This window comes from Bactrocera tryoni, chromosome 1 (assembly GCF_016617805.1).
Source record: "Bactrocera tryoni isolate S06 chromosome 1, CSIRO_BtryS06_freeze2, whole genome shotgun sequence".
NCBI lineage: Eukaryota > Metazoa > Arthropoda > Insecta > Diptera > Tephritidae > Bactrocera > Bactrocera tryoni.
In genome coordinates, this window is record NC_052499.1 from 18135702 (window position 1) to 18150937 (window position 15236).

Sequence of the window (15236 nt, forward strand, 5' to 3'; positions counted from 1 at the left end):
TATAAAACCAGTTTTTATGTTTTTGCAAATTTTACCTTTATCGGCGCTAGTATGCGTTCATGGAATTTTGTATATTCACGCACCCACGAATTACAGTTGTAAATGTAAATGGTGTATAAATTGTCATAGGTAACGGTTGGCAGCACACAAAACCATTTCTGCAAGAACTCTGTACGAAAGCGATTATCCGAGCAAGTGTGCGTGAAGTCTATGAGCAATTCGAAAGGTGAGTGGCAGAATGCTTTCAGCGTGAGTATTACATGATAGAGCAGTAAGTCGCCATTCGTTTCGCCGATTCTGAAAGTAACAAAGGAGAAAATGTAAACTTAATTAGTCGAAATAAAAAATTAGAAAAAACGGATCCTCTCAAAAGAAGCCAAAGCGGATGACTTACAGGCTTCAGGACTAACGGTGGAGGGGGGAAACGATGCCCAAACGGACATGGAAATCGACTCCGTTCCTTCGAACGTGGAGAGATACATAAAAAATTAGAGAAAAGGATTTCAGCTTTCCTAACGGTGGTTCTACGGATCCTCCTAAAAGGCGCCAGAGCGGATGACCTACAGACTTGCTGTTGTTGTAGCAGCAGAAAGCATTCTTTAAGTAATTTCGAGGCATGGTATCGAGTTGACAGTTCTGGGCCGGATAAAAATCCGGGTCCTTTTCGGTTACTTAGACCCGACTGTCGTGGAAACGACTTCAGACTTCATCTGCTACAGACTTCATGACTAACGGCGGAGAGGGGAAACGATGGTCAAATGGATTTGGAAATCGATTCTGGTATCGCAAAACCGGCTGTTACTGCGGCTGTTCGAAGACAGTGGCGGTATGGATGATAGTGCGGACCTCGCACTACTTCTGGAGAAACCTTGGAGAATGAATGTACTACAAATTAATCTCCGCAATAGATGCTTCCGTCAATCTCTTGTTTCGTCTGGGAAGAGATTGTAGCTGAGTAGCAACGGCATCTCTGGGTTAAACACAAAAAGCCACGAGCTGCTGGCCAATAACACAGGTAGAACCAGAGCCTGTTTGCTGATCCGAAACTAACTTAAAGCTTTTCTTCCGCCACATTTCAGCAACGAAGATGTCGGCACCGCCAGACTAGAAAATGGTGCCGGAGAGCTCGGGTTGATGATATCCGCCTACATGACTCATGTCGACGAGGTGGGATCACCTCCTAAGTTGCTAAGAGGAGCTCTGGCAGAGGCTAGGCAAAGAGGAGCGGACGTGAAATTGGCTCGGACGCAAACAAGAGGCACCCGGTATGTGGCATCTCAAACATAAATGCTAGAGGTGAGTTACTTTTTGATTTTATTTGCAGCGAAGATCTTTTCATTTGTAATATAAGAAAATACCACACTTTTGTAACTGTGGGCAGGGAAGAAGTCCTCCACCACACCTTGGCCTCAAAAGAACTGGAGAGTTCTATATTACCACTCCTTCTTGGTAGTGTGTCTAGTAAACATTTTAGGAGTTTCAGAAACACGGATAGGGATCTGTACTGCACGAAGCTTCAATCAGCTCTTCCTATTGCTTACTAAGTGCAATTGGCTGGCTCCAGCGGCACTTGAGTGTTGTGAGAGTTAGGACTTGCTATATACTAGTCGGAAATAAATAAGAGTTTCATTAAGATTCTTCTGCGAAAGCATAGAAGGGTCATTTGTTGGAAACACGATTTTTTTATTTGACAAGATATCTACACCAAGTTTTGCATGGATTATTGTCAACGGCAATCTCCGACGCAATTATACAGATTGGACCACTATGGCATATAGCTGCCATACAAACCGGCCGATCGAAATCAAGTTATCGTTCTTGTTGTAACGGGTACCTAATTTCCGTTAGGTTGGTAAGGATTAGATAAATTGTCGTCGACGTCATCAAACGGTAGACCCAAAAACGTGCTGTTTCGACCGGAATCGCACCAAAGGAGATGGGTGTCAGCTGAGTAGGGTTAGTGGTTCATGAAAAGAGGTGGCTAGTGTCATATTAGATATGTCGGGGTCTATTCTGGATAAGTAGGAGTTAAACTGCTACAGTATCCAGAACGAAGTTGCGCAATGGTCACTCTCATTTCTCGCGGCAATTCAAGCTCTTCGTGTGCAATGGGTGGTGATTTGACTCCAAGTACACCATTCACTGAGAAGCAGACGGTGAAGGTATTGATGGGTCCACTGTAAATGGCGGTCAGTGCTTGTCGGAAGTTAAGCTCCCGTATAGACGCATGACACCGTGACCAACCCGCATAAATACCCTAGCAATGACTGTTAACTCAGCATGCAACTCACTATATTCCTTGTTTAACTTGCAGTGCAAGCGCACACTACTCACTTGTAACGCCTGGCAATGTAGTAGAACACTGGTAATCCCGCTTTACTTGCGCCGGCTTGATAGAAGATATTCATGGATTTTATGCTTTTGAATTCCTCCTTTTCGTGCATTTGATGTTTCACCATAACATCTTCGAAGTAATTCGATGACATGTCAATGGAGCTCCAACGCGCATACGATGAGAACATCATGCTGCAGTGCACCGAACTAAAATGGATAATAAAAAAGAATTCTTCGATGTTTTTTTTTAATCGTATTTAATTATTTACTGTGAGTCCACTGGTTTATGTTCTGGCGGCCCCAAATAAGCTAGCAATGTGGCCATTTTGTCGAAAGGACGTCTGCCTACAGCTTTGTGATCACGACTGCTGGAGAGATAATCGCCAATGCGCTCCTGATGCGTCCACAGCAAGCGATGCAATGCCAAAACATTGGCATCTGAGATGAAGCTCATGCTGTGCGAAGCCTGGTCCACCGTCTCGCAATCTGAGGCGATTTGTACGAAAAAGTGACGACCTTGTTCAAATCGTGCGCGTAGAAAATCATTGAATGACACCATATGCTGTTCCTTAGAGAACTCAATGTGATTGGCGATGTTTTGTAAGATTTTCGACATCAACATTAGACCACGCTTCACCGAAGCGGGTACTTGGCGATTAACAATGCCGAGTTCTTGGGGTGATACTGGAAAGCAGCGTGTAAGTATTTGTACTTTCTTCTTTTTGTTTAAAAATACTCACCAATAGCTGGATTTATAAAGCGTAGAAAGATCACAGTGCCCACTGCGCCAATATTGGTTTGCAAGACAGTGGGAAAGCGTTTGCTCAACACCTGATAGAGGCAGTGACACATTGAGCGCAGCTGTGAGGGAAAACGATCCACTGAATTGAGTATCGCTTCAAAGAAGACTCTGGTGAGCGATATTAGGTTCTCTTTATTGCGTTCCAAGTCTTCACCGGGCTCGAGTCTGTGGGAATAAATTTGCAGGCAATCAAAATATTTACTAACTTCAACAATATTACTCACCTAGCCGGATCCACCTCATAGCTAGTGGTCTGATCATCGAGTAACGGTCGTATTAGCGGCTCCAACAAGTTTTGCAAATAGCTTGCACCGTAAATTTTAAAGCAAAATGCCATTATTTTACTACCAAGCGAATTGCCGCGAAAGAGTGTCGACATGCATTCGGATATTTCGACTTCGCGATAGAACATGTTCCACAAGAGCGGTGAGAGCAGATGCTTGGCATCGAATAGTGTTACCAGCACACGTGCCAATTCATCCATTTGTGAAGTGGTCACTACATTAGCCAATGCCATCGCTATAGGCAGCTCACCCTTATCGCTAATCATTGTAACTAATTGGACCAGCTGCTCAAATCGATCGGCCAGCACAGTCTCGGCGAGCGTATCGAATTCGGTGCCTTGCTTCAAGATGCGCGTAAGCACTTCCATAAAGGAGGCGCGTGTTTGTAAATCGGGATTGTAGCCAAGATCGATGGAATGCGTCAGACCCGAGTCGATGTTGGCGCCGAGCAAGTTTGACATCGCCTGTATGGTGTTAAAGCGTAACATGCCCAATCGGCCATTAACAGCCGGATGCGGTGGGAGTAGTGGTGGATTACTTAGCTCTTTTTCTGCCTCAGTGCTATCAATGCAGTCGTTTAGGAGATTCATGAAAAGCGTGAAGTATCTGAAATATGTAAAAAACAAAAACAAGTTGTGTAAATGTTTGAAGGCAATGTGGATTCTGTGTGTTTGTATTATACTTGAGGAATAATGCGCTCTTCGCGTCCATCAAATCGCCACGATCGGATTCCTCGGGTTGCAAAGGTAGTCCACGTAGCAAAGCGGCGACAGCTTCCATGCAAGCTATATCGAGTTCACGGAATATTTCAGCGGGACTAAAAAATTAGGAAGAAGAAATATGTAACCAGAAATAAAAGCGTATTTTTTTTGCTTGTAGTAAAAAAATCGTATGAGTTCAAGTTGTCAGTTAATCTGGCGTCTAGGTATTTGCTCTAAAGTTCACTTGAATCCTTACAATTTTCAAGCTAGCAAGAGTCCACTGCACCGAACGAGATATCTTTACGAAATTCGGCATGAATTATTGCCCAAAGCAACGGTACAATCTCCGAAGAAATTGGTTTGATCGGTCAACCCTAGCAAATAGCTCTCAAGCAAACTGATCGATCCAAATGCAGTCCTAGTATGGGAAACTTTTTTGTTTGACGAGATATCTTTACGAAATTCATCAAGAATTATTGTCCAAGACAACTATATAATCTCCGAAGAAATTGCTCAGATCGGAACACTGTAGTCTATAGCTCCCACACAAACTGGTCGATGAAAATTTAATCTTATTATGGAAAACTTTTTTATACGACGAGATATCTTTACGAAATTCGGCACTCTATTATGCCTTGTGTTTGCTGAATTTAAGTCTCAAAATAAATTTATGCTACTCACTTTGCTGGCGGCGGTTCGTTGGCTGTCGGTACTATTTGGTGTGAGGTGCCCATAACCCAATCGCTTAAGTATTCCACTAATTTGTTGCGAAATTTCATTTCTTGCCGAAAAGCTAAATCGTCGCGACGTTTTATCATTATCTCTACCAAATTACAAACGCGCACTTTGGCGCGTATCCCTGATACAGTCATTTCGCGATGACGCATATAACGCACAATGCCCAGCATCATGCCTTCAATGCTCGTCACGCTCAGGTACTCGGAAGCAGCGACTTGCTCATTATTCGGATCTTTCACGGGTCGTGGGCTCAATATCGAAATCATTATGTGTATAATGTGGTCGATGAAGGCGGTATTGATTTCGGAGACGTTCACTTGCCCCTGTTGATCGAAAAATTTCTCAACTATCGAACGTATTTGATCGAAAACTATGGGATAGAGTTGTGGTGTCATTTCTTCCGAAATTAAATCTTTCACATTCTTCTGTATATTCGAACCGATTTTTTCGTTATTGCACACCAACAAGCGTAACAACTGACCGATGAATCTGTGTGTGTTGCGGTAAGGAAAAGCGATTAAAAATAATTAAATAATTGTTTTATACGAATTTGTTCAACAACGAATACTCACTGTGACACCGGACAGTATTGCAAATCTTGCTGCGGCACCGGCACTATCGTAGTCAATGATATGGTGCTGGGATGCAGTAGAGAACCACGTCCGGAACTTGTGGAGCATGAGTAGAGCGAATACAGCGAGACAGCTGGTATTGTGGAGATCGAAGTCAAACTGCCGGACGCTGCTAAGGTGTTCTGCGATTGTGCCAAACTGTTGTGCGACTGCAGGAGATTGCTCGTCGCAGGCATACCGCTACTGGAACCAGCAGTTGCGGTATTATTTTGTAATTGCATTTGCTTCCAACGCGAAGACAAACGCTTTTGCAGACACACGCCGCCAAGTGTTAGCAGAAACCATGTCATGTTGGCCCATTCGGTGATGTGTTCCTCTAAATCATGTTCCGAACTTTGATGACTTGCGCGACGCTTGCCAACGCCACGATGGAAGAGCTCTGCTTGCACATCGTCACTTTTATATTTGGGATATGTTTGTAATACTTTGCTGGTGAGTTCCCAATTTCTGCAGTGAAAATGAAAGAATCGATAAAGTAGACAAATGGGTTCTTCGAAAACTATTTAAATAACATACATACATACATATGTATGTATGCATAATATTTATTCGAATTATTGATTAATTAACATTAAAATTATTAACAATAAATTTATTAAATATCAATAAATTCGAATATTTGAATTTTGTAACCAAAAATATTTAAATAAAAACAAAAACAATAATATTGAAATTTTGTAAAAAAAATATATTTGCGCTTTGGAAAAAAGCTTTAATTTTGAGAAAACAAAATTTATTTGAAATTTTGAAAATATTTAGATTTTGAAAAAAAATTTAAATTGTGCAAAAAAAATTTAAAATATTTGAATCTTGTCAAAGAACATTTAAAAATACATACATATGTATGTATGTATGTATGTGAATTTTGTAAAAAAAAATATTAAAAATTTCGTAAATCAAAAAAATATTTGAATTTTGTAATAAAAAATATTCAAATTTTTGTAAAAAATTTTCAAATTTGTGCAAAAAAATATTTGCCTTAAAAAAATCGAAATCTGTAAAAAAATATTTAAAAGTAAGATATTTAAATTCTTACTTTTTTAAATTAAATTTTTAACTAACTTTTTTGGTAAAAATAAACTATTTTATTTTAGAGTAGTATTTTTTTATACAAATATTCAATTTTAATTTATTTTTACAATTTTTTTGTAAAAAAATAAATTGGAATTTAATAAACAAATTATTTAATTTTTGTGAAAATAAAAAATAAAAAATTAAAAATATATGAATTTTGTAAAAATAAAAATATTTGAAAAAAAGTGAATTTTGTAAAACAAAATTTAAAAATATGTGAATTTTGTAAAAAAGAAAAATATTTGAAATTTTGTAAAAAAAAAAAACATATTTAAAATTTTTGTCAAACAAAAAATATTTGAATTTCGCAAAAAATATATTTGACTTTTGTGAAAACAAAAAATATATGTATGTATATGTATGTATGTATGTAGATATGCATTTTGTAAGAAAAATTAAAATTATTTGAATTTTATGAAATTATTTTAAAAATTGTGAATTTTCTAAAAAAAATATTTATATTTTGTAAAAAAATAATAAATACCTATATAAATGAATAAAGACTATTAAAAAATTTAAAATTGCAAATAAAGTAGGTTTTTTAGTCCAAAAATGTTATTTAAAATTAGAAATATTTAAAAAGAATCAGTATTTTTCGAAAGAGAATTATTTTGAAATAACTTTTGATTTAAAATTAAGTAAAGAACATTTATATAAAGCAAATTGTTAGATGTTTTGAAAGCAATATAACAGCTACATGCATATGTATGTACATATGTATGTATATATGTATGTATATAAAAAATCCATTACAATTTTTTTGAAAAAAAAACAAAATTAAAAAAAATAAAAATATAAAATTAAAAAAAAAAAATTAAAAAAAAAAAAAAAATTAAAATGAAAATATTAAAAATTAAAAAAAAAAATATTAAAATTAAAAAAAATATATTAAAATTAAAAAAAAATATTAAAAATTAAAAAAATATTAAAATTAAAAAAATATTAAAAATTAAAAAAATATTAAAAATTAAAAAAAAGTTGAAAATTTAAAAAAAACATTAAAATTTTTTTTGGAAATAAAATTTAATTTAAAAAATTAATTAAAAATTTTTTTGACACATAAATAATATTTATCTAAGGCAAATTATTACTCAAATTTATCATTTAAAGAGTTTTGTATTTTAAAATAAAATAATTTATTTGTAGTAACTTGTGGTTTCGACAAAAAAATACTATTTTAGAAAACAAAATCCATTAAAAAATTATAAAATAAATAGTAAAAAAATAGTAAGGATTAAAAAAAAACTGGTAGGAATAAAAAAAAAATTGTAAAAATAAAAAAAATATGATATTTGTATAAAAAAAGTATGATATTTGTATAAAAAACTACTAATTTAAAATAAAATTATTTATTTTTACCAAAAAAGTTAGTTAAAAATTTAACTTAAAAAAATAAGAATTTAAATATCTTTAAAATACAAAAATGCTATAATACCTAAAGGTTTCCTCCCACGCTGTTTGTACGCCATCAACACAGTGCTCGATTTTGCGCAACAAATTCATCATACGTCGTTGTAGAGCCAGACGGTCTAGAATCATTACAAAAAAATTTAAATAAAATCAAAAGGTCTTTAAAATATATTGCACTAGTGCACTCACTGTAAGCATTGCCATGATTAGTTTCATAAAAACATATGCGCGTGTCCGCTGTAATAAGCAGAAATAATTTATTTTCATTTGTACTTATTTATAAAAATATTATTGCAACACTCACAGCTTGCCAATTGCGTCAGCTCCTGATATATTTGATAATTCGCAACAGGTAGCACAGTCGCCGAATCATCTGCTGTCAACAAAATATCCGACTCTTGGCATAAGAGACCAAAGCAGGAGAGGGACGTGAGCACTGCATCCAAATCGACTGACCACAGATACATGAAGAACACCACTTCCAGTTTAATGCGCGCCTGACGGCAGATCTGCAGCTCATGACCGACCAGTGCGTACTTCTTGTGCCGCTGCAGATAGTCATTGCGACAACTCAGTATGCCACGCATCCATTTCAGCACATCCGTATAGTTGGCAATCTGGTGTTGTATTAGTTTTTGCGAAATCGAAAACAGCACTTGCGAACTGACATCCCAAAAACAATTCATTGGCGCCTGTGGATTCCACAATTCGATTTTATCGTATGAGTGTAAAGCTAGTAATGCCTCCATAGCTTCCTGCGCCACATCGGGCATGGTGGGTTGGTGCACGAGACTCACCAGACCATTGATGAGCTCGAGCGAGGAACTTTGCATTTCATGTGCCACTTTGCCTTGTGTCTAGAAGTAGCGAGAAATTTATATAATAAAAAAATTCTAAAAAAAAAAATACGTTTGCAACTACATTTAAAAGTAACATCGGGTCAGCGTGTATAAGCCGAACCAAGAGGAGCAGCAACATTTTGTGTGCAGGTCCCTCTTCGGAACGCGTCAAGCCTTTCTGCGTATCTTTCGATTTCAGCGTCAGCGATGTTATCATACGCAGTGGCGTATGCGCAATATAACCCTGAGTGGCTTTATTCAAGGTATCGGTGAAGAGTGCGCGCAATTCTGCAGAACGATAGTGTACAACATTGGTTTTGGCCCACCAAGATAGTATTGGCTGATGGATGGTGCGGAAACAGTTTTTATTTTGTAGACGAAAATCCACGTGTATGTGTGTTAATCTGTAGAAAACAAGAAATTATAGTAAGTTTATAAAATATGTGTATTAGGGTGAAACCAAAAAAAAAACACATATTTTTTTATTTCTTGAGTATATTATTATTTACCTCAGCAAAGAGCAGACAATTACAAAATGATACGCCTGCGGTGAAGACAAATTGAGGCAGACCTTCAATGTGTCGATATTATGGGGATTTATGCGAAATAGTGAAACCCAACAGTCGATCATAAGCTCAATATCAGCATAGTTGTACGCCTGGCCACGCGAAAATGGCTTGACCGGATTAAAAAGCAAAGCTTTCAAATCATTAATGACATATTGCACTAATTTGAAGAGCACATTATTCGAATCGTTGTTATTGACATATGTTGAGGCTTTGCATAGTTTTACACAAGCAATAGCAGCATACTCAGTGACCTGCTTTGAGGGTGAGTGTGGCCCCAAGCCACGTTTAATACCCTCAATAAACTGCTTAGCAGATTGCTCTTTGTCACGTGCAGTTTGCGCAGAGTTTTGCGTTAATGACGTTTTATCTTTATCTCTGTATTTTTCTTTATCCTTCTCCTTTTCAGATTGTTGTAATTCATTGACGGTGGCTTCTAAGCAGCTCTATATTGGGAAAAAATTAGTTTTTGTTCTTAAATGCTGACAGAAAATGCGAACTTACGGGATTTAGTATAAGCAATAGCATTTGTAATGGCCAGACGGTTGTCTTGTTCTTCTTATTTTCTGCTTTATATGCTTCAACAAATTCCAGCAATGTTTCCCAGCAGCTGAAAATATAACAAAAGGTTAAGTGGAAACAAGAAAAAATGTTAACTTCGGCTCCACCGAAGCTATAATACCACTTTCAAGTTACTCATGGCGTACATAATGAACTCTGTTCACGTTATAAAGTCTTAAATATGACATTTTTGTACCTTGAAATATCTTTGGTGGCAATGCCGCGTTGCAAATCCTGAAATTCATGTGGATGGTATTCAATCCAGTTCCAAATGGCTTTCTCTAGCGAATGCAGCAAAATCAAAGGCGGCGCTTTCTTCGATCTTGACTTGGTCACTAATTGTTAAAAAAAATAGTTTAAGAAGTAAAGTGAGACGTCATAATTAGCAAATTATTTTTCACCTTGCAAAAGTTTGGTTAATTTATTTATGTCCATGTCAATATGTTGTATTAATTCAATGTCACAACAGTCGGGATTCTCATCTGAGCATGTGATCAACTCTTGTATGCGCGCTGATATGCGATTAAATACAGCTGAAAAATGATTTTGTGAAAGTCCGAAAAGCACTCTTGACGCAATAGCTTTCAGCTGCGCTGCATTTGGATTATTATCACTCTGTACATCGATGAATTGCGAAATTTCGCGTAAAAGTAGTTTAACATTCATTGCTTCCTCAAAACGTGCCGTATCCTTTGTCTGATTAGCCAAACAACGTTCCAGAGTTGTTAATATAATGACTAGTGATTCAAAATAACAACGCTCAGCGTCGTGACGGTTTTGCATAGACTGTAAAAGAAATTTAAGAAAAATGGTTACAATTAAAGTTAAAATATTAAATATTAGGAAATTTACCGCTTCATTAACTCGTTGCAGCATTTTGGTGAGTCCAGATATAACTAGTGAGAAGCGATAACGCGAAATTTGTATGAGACAGGCCGTCAGCTGATCCTGACTCAAGCGCGCTTGGGTGCCATGCAAACCAATTTTATTGGGCAGCTATATTAAGGAATTATATGAAAAAAGTAACTATGATAATTATCTAATAACTGAATATTTATTTACATATTAAAATTTCATTGATATAACGATAATAAAACAGATACCTATGAAATTATTGAAAACCAAAATAAATAACAATCCAATACACTACCAAATTTCCCACAATTTGCGTACGCATTCCCTAACTCACTAGTTCAGTGTAACGTAAAATCATTCATTTGTTCTGTCATTCATGCGCTGCAACTAGTGGCGTTACGATAAAATTTCCCTACTTTCACTTTTCATTTACATTACCAATTGCAATTCATTCATAAACTTTGTGTGTATAATCCAATCTCATTCATAATCTCCCCCAACCACTACGCTAGCCGGTGTAAACAAAACGTAAACAAATGAATTTCCCAAAACAATAACAAACGTCAACTATTTCATTCGCACACTCTTGCTATTGCATTCGCACAGTGGGAAATTTTTCAATCGATAGGGACATTTTCTGACAGCTTTTTTGCATAGCTATACAGGAGCCCCTGGGCGAAACCGAGTGAAAATTCAACTTTTACGCTCACCTGGTCTTCGAAACGGGCTAAAAGTGAGTTCGCCCACTCGCCTGGCTTTTGGATCGCCATTTTTATATTGTTTCCGTTCTTAATTTACACTTTTTACTGCATTTTTTATACCAATTAGCAGAGCTACACACTTTTTGCACAGTTTTCAGCTTCACAGATTTTTACTTTGTGAACTTAGCTGCGATTGCATATGGGTATTTCAATATAACACCAGCGGCATTGCCAATTCTTGCCATTTTGCATTGTTTGCCATTGAAATGTACATTTTCAAATATTAATATAACTAAAGTTTTTAATTTTGTATGTTTCTCTTTGAAAAATGTATTGCTTAATTCTCATAGTATGTGGGGTTGTGGAACAGTTGTTGCTATTACAGAAATAGCTGACAGTAGAAATCATAAGTTGTTTCTCCGCTGTTATTGTAAATTTCATGAAATTGCTCATTTTGAATTTGCAACTATCTGAATATATTGTTTTCTATAACCATAGACGATGAAGTAAATGGAATTCACTCATATTTTGCTTGTTACAAGACATGGTTGGACAAGAACAAAAGTCACAAGGTTGAATCTCTTTATTAAATCGCCTGACTGGATACTGGGACGCGTTTGAATCATTTCATATCGTTAAGGTCAAGATAACTTTTGGCGGTACAAGCTTCTGCAATCTGATGGTATGTATATGCTTTTATTCCAATACTAGTATGTTGAACATGCATATATCATCAGTCTTCACATATTTTTTTTTTTTTGATGACTACATTTTGTTACAATTTTTTTTTTTTTTAGTTTATTTAGAGTAATTTTTTATAATAGACTTCTATAATAGCAAGAATATAGTTCCCATTCGCTAATCGTATACCAAAATATAAATTACGATTTGCTATCGGCTACCACAGGAACCTAAGTCGGTAGTCGCCATAGCCGATTGCTATACCATAGTATGTAGAAATGTCAAAATCCAGAAACGTTTTAAAGATTTTAAATTAGAATGAACCTGTTGTTCTTCATTTACTTATTATTAATTTTACAGTTTTTGCCACCAATTTGAGCAATCCTTCCCAACATTTTAAACAGTGGTTCACAGAAATGTAAACTTAGGCCTGTTAGCTGCGTTTTTAAGTATACTTGCTGCAGTAGCCGTTTACAAAGCAAAATCCTGTTATAGAGGTCAGGCAAGTATAATCGAATAGGCTTGACACTGATTCACTAACCCTTAGTGGTTTTAGTAAAATCTTTATCCACATTTGAGATCTCAAGTATAATAATTTAGTCACCCCAGAAATCAACCACAAATGGTCTGAAAGTGTATGAGTAGTGCTTGGCGTCGGTCTGTCGACTTGTAGTCGTCGCCGTGTTTGTAATGTAAGAGGTCGTTCATGGACAGTACTGAACAGATGTAATACACTTATGCCAACGATTTTTCCAGTCTTTGAAATACTCTTCATAAGCGCTTTTTGGATGACCTCTTTCAGCGAATTTTGTTTATTGTTGTTGTTGTTGTTTTAACGGAAATTCAATCCCCGTTGGGATGGTAAATGTCATTTTTATTTTGTTCTCTTCGATCGATTGAAAACAGGTTCCACGGAGCGGCAATTTTAGTTTGGGGAACAAGAAAAAATCACACGTAGCCATAATATTGTGAATACGGTGGTATTCATTGCGTTTTTGCCTTTAAAATTTGGTCACAAATGGTGGCTCAATGCGATGGTTCATTATTATCGTGTAAAATCCATGAATTGTTCTTCCACAATTCCGGCCTTTTTCGACGGATGTTCTCACCCAAACGCCTCAATAGAACTCCTTATTGATCTTCTATCCATCCGGTACAAATTCATGATGCACCAAACCACGAATAATAAAAAAACAACCATGGTGATTTCTGAGCGGCTTTGAGTGGTTTTTTTTTTGGTTTCGGATCGTTTTTTTCTCTCCATTCCGATGTTTGAATATCAAACTCATAAACCAATGTCTTATTGGCAGTAATGCTCTCCATGAATGTGGTATCGGAATTCGCACGATAAAGCATGTCCAAAGAGACGTATTTACGGTAATCTTTTTGAAAAATATCGACCAAAATCTTTCGAATGGACTCGCTAGAGATGACGAGCTGTCTTGCCTTCTCTTTAACACTTGCCTGACGATTTTCAAGCACCATAACTTTCACTTTTTTAATATTACCATCACTTCAAGAGTTCGAAGCTCGTCCAGAACAAGGCATTTCTTCAACGATCTCTCGACCGTCTCAGCAGGCTTTTCCAACATTCGTAACGATTCCGTACACGAAATTTGGTTAGAAATTCAAAATTTGAGACACATTCTGTGTGCGATATTTTTATTTATTGTAAAAATCGCAACGTACCATAAGATGTATCGACTTCAGAAGCTGCTGTAAAGAAACTGGTTGACAGATAGCGTGTATATTTGGCATAGTAACTAAGGACAGTCCTACCAACTTAGAAAAATTTAAACAACAATTTCCGGGTACTCTTTTGTCACAATGTAAGTGTGTAAATTCTGGCCATAATTGACGTCAACTGAACTATGCTCGAATGTGATTCCCCTGTTCGTTAATTAATATGGGCTTCGGTATAACCATATTGATATGCAAATTGAAATATTTCACCGAGAATTTGCTTGATCGGATATTGAGGAAAATCTAAATATCGACACTTTTATGATGAATGACTTGGCTGGGTAAACAAATTGGGCAAAAAGTTTGTAATCAACAAATGAGTATTTCATTTTACATTGCTTGGTATCAATATTCTTGTTTTTCCAAGTTAATCACAATTATGAAATTATAACTTCACATAAACCACAAATTGCATGACTTCACACACAATAATCGCATAATTTTTTTAATTTAAAACTTGAGTAATATTATTCAGGAACACAGTTATTAACCCTACTCCACATGTTATTTGCAGTTATTTTATACTAGGATAAAAAAAATTATGAACAACATACCGACCTGCAAAGTTGGGTTCGATTCAAAGAATCTGCACTAAAAATGCGACTATTTCGAGACTTTGGTTTGAGGAAAGATCGAAATAATAAAATTTTTGTGAGTTGTTGTGAGACATGAGTTTCTTCGAACACCTATTTTAATATTAAAGCTTTTTAATATACGAAATTAACATACATTTCTCAGAAAAAAAGCGCCTCCGCGTCGACAGCAGAACTTATAGGATCATCCGGGGTAAAACGACAGAAATACTGTTTTTAATAAAGACCATAAAAATACGCTTTGGACGAAGGAAAAAACGAAAAATGAAATGTAGCAGACTCTTTTACAAAGAAATGCAAATTTTGGAGAAAATTTGTCGAAGTTTTTTTTTAATTAGTTGTAATTAAACAAAAAAAATTCTTCGCTCAAGACCTTGTGAATTATACATCGAAGACATTAAGATCACTTAAGTAGTTCTTGAGAAATGTTGACAACCGACCAACAGTTCGAAAAAACCCGTTTAAAGTTTTAAGTGACTGTATTGCTGAACTCGAGCACGCATTTTTTCAAGGCTGTATCTCTAAAACTATTACTCGAGTAAACTTCTGCATTTATAGTAGGGCAATATTCTAGAGATGTTTTAGAATTCAATAAAACAAAAAATCGTTTTGAAGCCGAGAAACTCATGGAACTTCTTAAGCCACTTTGAATTGTAAATTAAATATAAGAAATCCTTTTTTTGGGATGTCAACCTTTTATAAAAAATGAAATACAGATGTTA

At 35.9% G+C, this 15236-nt stretch overlaps 1 protein-coding gene across 2 annotated transcripts in view; it reads right to left on the reverse strand.

Moving 5' to 3' along the window:
• The window catches only part of LOC120775465 (neurofibromin), a 37091-nt gene extending 25458 nt beyond the window's left edge, over positions 1-11633 (reverse strand). For both annotated transcript variants that reach the window (XM_040105667.1, XM_040105659.1), the window contains exons 1-18: positions 11507-11633; positions 10794-10937; positions 10343-10727; positions 10138-10276; positions 9885-9990; positions 9324-9826; positions 8897-9218; positions 8280-8832; positions 8165-8212; positions 8001-8094; positions 5432-5938; positions 4803-5348; positions 4103-4237; positions 3361-4026; positions 3075-3301; positions 2604-3018; positions 2335-2541; positions 36-297 (exon numbers count right to left, since the gene is read on the reverse strand). In XM_040105667.1, coding sequence (XP_039961601.1) covers positions 36-297; positions 2335-2541; positions 2604-3018; positions 3075-3301; positions 3361-4026; positions 4103-4237; positions 4803-5348; positions 5432-5938; positions 8001-8094; positions 8165-8212; positions 8280-8832; positions 8897-9218; positions 9324-9826; positions 9885-9990; positions 10138-10276; positions 10343-10727; positions 10794-10937; positions 11507-11566 — 5319 coding nt within the window. In that variant the 5' untranslated portion in view covers positions 11567-11633. The remainder of the gene's footprint in view (positions 1-35; positions 298-2334; positions 2542-2603; positions 3019-3074; positions 3302-3360; positions 4027-4102; positions 4238-4802; positions 5349-5431; positions 5939-8000; positions 8095-8164; positions 8213-8279; positions 8833-8896; positions 9219-9323; positions 9827-9884; positions 9991-10137; positions 10277-10342; positions 10728-10793; positions 10938-11506) is intronic.
• Between the last annotated feature and the right edge of the window lie 3603 nt (positions 11634-15236).